The sequence below is a fragment of the Bidens hawaiensis genome, unplaced genomic scaffold (assembly GCF_021521415.1).
Source record: "Bidens hawaiensis isolate Kalapana, Puna unplaced genomic scaffold, B.hawaiensis_p1.1 tig00000458_1, whole genome shotgun sequence".
NCBI classification, from domain to species: Eukaryota; Viridiplantae; Streptophyta; class Magnoliopsida; order Asterales; family Asteraceae; genus Bidens; species Bidens hawaiensis.
In genome coordinates this window covers 2,456,973-2,462,540 of record NW_027491030.1, presented here as the reverse complement: position 1 = coordinate 2,462,540, position 5,568 = coordinate 2,456,973, and the positions used below count along the sequence as shown (strand labels likewise).

Below are 5,568 nucleotides of genomic sequence, written 5' to 3'. Positions count from 1 at the left end.
GGTTTCCATCTCCCAGCGAGTTCATAGATGGATTCCATATGCTTAATATCAAAGAACTTGTAAAAATGATTTTTGAAACTCAAATCTAGCAATAAACATGTCTAAACAACTATTTTAACAAAACTAGTAAACAAAAGTTCGGTTTCCGGTTTGGACTAGTTTCGGTTAAACCGAGGTTAGTCTTATACAAACCCACACCATGGAACTTGTAAATAAGATGAACAAACTAAAGGGTTAGAAGTTAGTCATAAGTGATATGTATAATAAGTTATGTGTGTGTAAATATATATCAAGAACAGAAGTCCTCCATGAAGCCTTGCCTTATGACATTCGAAACTTAACCAACCAAAGTCGGTGAAGTAACAAATAAAGGAAACAAGGGGTGTGTATTATATATATGGTGTACCACCATATTCAAGAGTTAGTAATGTTAGATGAACAAGTTAGAGTGAAAGACTATAGTTAGTTTGACTTGAGAAGTCAAAACTTCAAAAAATACATAAGAAATAACAACCTTGAATCTATGGAGTTTGAGAGAATTTTTTGGAGATGTAGCAAGAGTAAAATGAAGAAGATGGGTGTGTATATATAGGGAAGGAGTGAAGGGTTGGGTATGAAGATTCTTTTATGGTTTGCATAAAAATGTGTATGTTTAAATGGTCAAACAATGCATAATATAAAAAATAATATTTTATATATTTTATATATTTTAAATGACAAGATCCAATATTTTATATATTTGAAATGTTTGGGTTACAAACGGGTCGGGTTTACATAACAAAAGTGACCCGAAATTGACGAATGTCACAGTCGATATGTCACCGAAAGGAGTGGATCCAGTTTTGGTGAAAGACAAAGTCTGGTTCACAGAATCTCGTGGGCAGAAGAAGGTTCGTTTTGCAAGTAACAAACCCAGAGCCAAAGTGAAGATTCAGGATGAACGAGCTAGGAAGGTTAAATCAGTCAGAGAACATCGTGACAGTGGGAGCGCAGGTCGTGTTTCAGTTACAGTTCCAGATCGATAGTGGATTAAGAAAACCAATATTCCGGCTGTTAAAGTCTCTCTAGTGAATTACTTGCTGAATACGGAGAGTGTTTGTTCTCAGGGTATCTCAGGATCCGGTAGTTTGTTTCAGTGGGAGCCGGTAGGGACAGAGAACGGGTCAAGGGCAGTTTTAGCCATGACTGACGTGTTGGAGCTCCGGGGAGCTTCAACGGGCCTTCAGGTTAATTGATGAGAAGGCGGTGGCAACTAGAAGTTAAATGTTTAGATTACAGAAGTACAATCAGGAGTGCAGACGAGAGTACTCAAGACCTCCGAGTGGGAGTTTTTTTGGGTTTCGTAGGCCTTTTCGGTGTAGGCCCGGTTTATTATTTGATGTCCAAAGGGCAGGCCCAGCCCGGTTTGGATTTCTTGTTTAATAAGATACAAACCCTAAGTGTATCTCTATATATTTGATGTCGTATACTTGTAATCGTTGTCACTCAATAAAAGATATACCTAGTTGCCACCCGTGGACGTAGGTCAGTTTAGACCTAACCACGTTAAATCCTCGTTTTCGTTATTGCTTTCATGTCGTGTTCAGTTCGTGTGTGCGTTTAATCCTAACAAGGTGAGAAAGAGGTGTGCTTTTAAAATAGATCTATGGTTTCCATATCATACTAATGTTATTTGTTATATAAAAAAAATTAATTAATTAAAATATCGGATAGTTTGGATATCCGAACTATCCGAAAAATCTGAAAACTGATATCTACCACCATCCCACCTTTTAACCCGTTTATCCGGTCTTTCCACCCCATCCAGAACCGATTTGAATTATCAAAAAACGTACGCAAAGGGTTTAAATGCTGATTAAGGTTCGATTTAAAGATCGAGGTTCAAACGTTGTTTTTAAGCGGAATGGAACTAGAGATGGTAGTGGGGGTACCGATTCTATTGTTTCTAGCCTAAACCACCACCACAAGAGACGATGACGGGGGCTATGGAAAGAGATGATGATTCACACGAGATGGGTAGTGATTTTGGTTTTCCGCGCGAGTTGTTTGTTGCCGTAGATGATGTCAGTGAGCTTGTTGTTCGCAGATTGTTGGTTTGCCATGTTTTTGCCACATAAGAACATTTTGACAAGTTGGCATGCCACATCATAAAAAAAACTAACAATGTTAGGCTTCTATTAGTCACAAATCATTTGGAGAAATATTTTATAAGATAAGACTATTACCAGCCATTTTATTAGTTGGGACTGGCAACGATCAAAAGGTAATAGTTGAAATTATTTATAAATAATATACCTTTATTCAAACATGTTGACAACTTTACATTGTTTGTCATGATGTGCTAATACCTAACACAAAATTAGAAGCTTGTGTAAAGTTGAGGGTGCGATTTTTCAATAATCAATCATAAGTTTTTGTTGGAATAATTAGTTTAGAAACTTAATTAACTACTAGTTTTACAGGTTGAATAACAAGTTTTTTATTTTTAGAATTTTCTATGTTTTTTGATATTACCTGACAATGAATATTTTAGGGTGATGTTAAATGCGCCCACAACAACTTTAATGATTAAAGACCAGCCAACTTTATTACATAAATCCATCTATAAACTAGTTTCCTTGTTGAAAAAGTTAAAACATATCGCTCGATTTGTTTGACTAAATGGAGTTAGCAGCCGGATTCCTGTTTTTATTTAGGTGTTAGAATCAATTTGTATTTTGTTTTGTTCTTTAATGTTAATTTGTAGTTAGTTTGGTTCCTGTTTTCATCTGTGTCTAAGAATTAGTAATTTGTATTTTGTCCAGTTATCCACTGGCTACATGCTTTTTGCTCTTTAATATACGTTTTCTACTACAAATATTGTACTAGCTAGCACCCTTTGTTACCATGGAAAACATTCTAGCATCCTCTCTCTTTCTTTTAATAACACCCATCTTCTTGTTCTTTATCTTTAAACAACGTTTCCAATCTTCAAAAAACCAGCTTCCACCCGGACCACCAGGATGGCCGATTATCGGAAACATACTACAAATCGGCTCGAACCCTCTTGTCACAATTTCCATGTTTGCTCAAGAATACGGCCCCCTCATCTCGCTTCACTTAGGCACTCAACTTCTTGTGGTGGCGTCTTCTCCTAAAACAGCTTCAGAAATTCTCAAAAACCATGACCGAATTCTATCGGGACGTGCTAGGCCTGACGCGTTTGAGCATAGTTTCTCGCCGTTCTACCTTGTTTGGTCAACAGATTGCGGTGATCACTGGAAAACGTTAAGAACCTTGTGTAGAACCGAGATGTTTTCACCGAAAGCCTTGGAAGCCCAGTCTAGATTGAGAGATGAGAAACTAGCTCAAATGATGTGTTTCTTGCATGGCAAGAAACAAGAAGTTGTGAACATTGGGGATGTTGTGTTCACAACGATGTTCAACATGATTAGCAATGTTTTGTTTGGAAAAGATCTTGTTGGTTATGAAGAAAAACATGGAACAAGTGATGGGTTGAAAGGGAAACTGTTTAGGGCACTCAAGGATGGAACAAAAGCGAACATAAGTGATTTTTTTCCATTGTTTAAGAGATTGGATCTTCAGGGAATAAGGAGGGAAAACTTGCACAATCTCAGGGAGATTTTTAGCTTTTGGGAGGACATTGTAGCCGAAAGAAGAGCTCAGATTCAGGATATGGCGGTGGCGGTGGCGGAGGAAGAAAAGACTTTCTTGGATCGGTTGCTTGAAAATGGATTCTCTAAGGACCAGATTAATGCATGTGCTTTGGTAAGCCTTTTGATCTCTTTTCCTTTTTTGATAATATATTTGGCTTATAGTTCTTGTCCATAGCTGTGGAGATGCCTATAGATTTGAAAATTACCTAACATCTTTTTAATAGCAATTTTTTTCACCTAAAATCCCTTAAATCGATCTTGCACTACCAAGGTGCTTCAAGCAATGAAATGGTGCTTTAATTCGTGTGTTTAAACTTTTAATTAACAAAAATCAATACATATGAAACAGTGTTTCAAGGTAATTAAGTTTAACATTAATTGACATGTATTTTCCTTACGACCAAAATGTCGAAAACATTAATTTGAAATTCGGATAATAATAAAGGTCCAATAAGACTAAATTTTAAAAAGGTGGGATTTACAACAGAAATATTTGTATGTGAGATTATCAATAGCCAACCACGTATAGATGGGATTATTACAATTAAATCCAATTTGCCTATATATATATAAGGTTTGGATCAAATACAAATGATATTAACGTGCTAAACGTGAGAATCAAGTACAGTAATTACTCTACTTGTGTATATAATTACTCTACTTGATTCTCACGTTTAGCATGTTAATTTCATTTGTACGTTAACTTTTCCACATATATATATATATATATATATATATATATATATATATATATATATATATATATATATATATATTCATGATTAAATAAATAAATTATTATAAGCTATTATATATGTTTTAAATAAAAATAAATTTTAATTTGTAAAACCTATATGTTTTTTTTTGTTTTTAATCTAATTGATCTTACTTTTATTGGCAGGAGTTATTCATAGCAGGTGTAGACACTACATCCTCAACAATTGAATGGGCCATAGCCGAGTTGCTGAAAAACAAAGAAGCTATGTCTAAACTACAAGAAGAGCTCAAGTACAAAACTGCTGAATCACAACTGTCCAACTGTTCTTATCTTAATGCTTGTATCAAAGAAACCTTAAGGTTGCACCCTGCGGTACCTTTCCTGATTCCCCGCCGAGCTTTCGAGGCTTGTGAGGTTATGAACTATACCATCCCTCAAAATGCACAAATCTTTATCAATGTTTGGGCAATCGGTCGAAATCCGGAAGTGTGGGACGACCCTCTCTCGTTTAAGCCAGAAAGATTTATTGGCTCGAATTTGGATTTTAAAGGCCAGGATTTCGAGTTAATACCGTTTGGAGCAGGGAGAAGGATGTGTCCGGGTTTGCCTTCTGGTATCAAGAGTCTTCAGTTAATAATAGCCTCGTTGATTAATGAATTCCGTTGGGTTCTCCCGGATGATGAAGATCCATCAAAGCTTGACATGAAAGAAAAATTTGGGGTTACTTTGCAAAAGGAAAAGCCTCTTCAACTCGTTTTCGAAGATCTAGAATAATTTCTGGTATAAATAACATGTTGAGTGTAAATAAATAAGATGTTTAGTATGTTCAACGTATTTGCTAGCTTGGATTAGAGCAGAAATGGGTTTAAATATTCATTCTGTCTCTTTTCATTTATGTTCTTCCATTTACCAGTTTAATATATGAGTAGCTTTTGAGTGCAAAGTATTGTTCTTGACTTAGTATTCTTGTTCTTGTTTATCTCTTGTAAGTTTGAATTGCACCAACATTATGGTATGATTGGCATCAGGCCCTCAGTATGTTCATGAATCATAGAGATTCAATTCGATGTTGATGTTCTGGCTAGAAAATCAAGCACACAAAATAATTAATACCGGTCAAACCATTATTCCTGTGCTTATGGGCGAAGGCTACGAGTATTGGAGCATCAGCGTGCAAGTCATTCTCATTTCTCT

At 35.8% G+C, this 5,568-nt stretch overlaps 1 protein-coding gene across 1 annotated transcript; it reads left to right on the top strand.

The window, feature by feature from the left end:
• Positions 1-2,883: 2,883 nt before the first annotated feature.
• LOC143626598 (putative (S)-N-methylcoclaurine 3'-hydroxylase isozyme 2) lies at positions 2,884-5,287 on the top strand. Its single transcript, XM_077096647.1, has 2 exons — positions 2,884-3,768; positions 4,558-5,287. The coding sequence occupies exons 1-2, from the start codon at positions 2,887-2,889 to the stop codon at positions 5,146-5,148; spliced, it is 1,473 nt and encodes a 490-aa protein (XP_076952762.1). The 5' UTR covers positions 2,884-2,886; the 3' UTR covers positions 5,149-5,287.
• Positions 5,288-5,568: the final 281 nt, after the last annotated feature.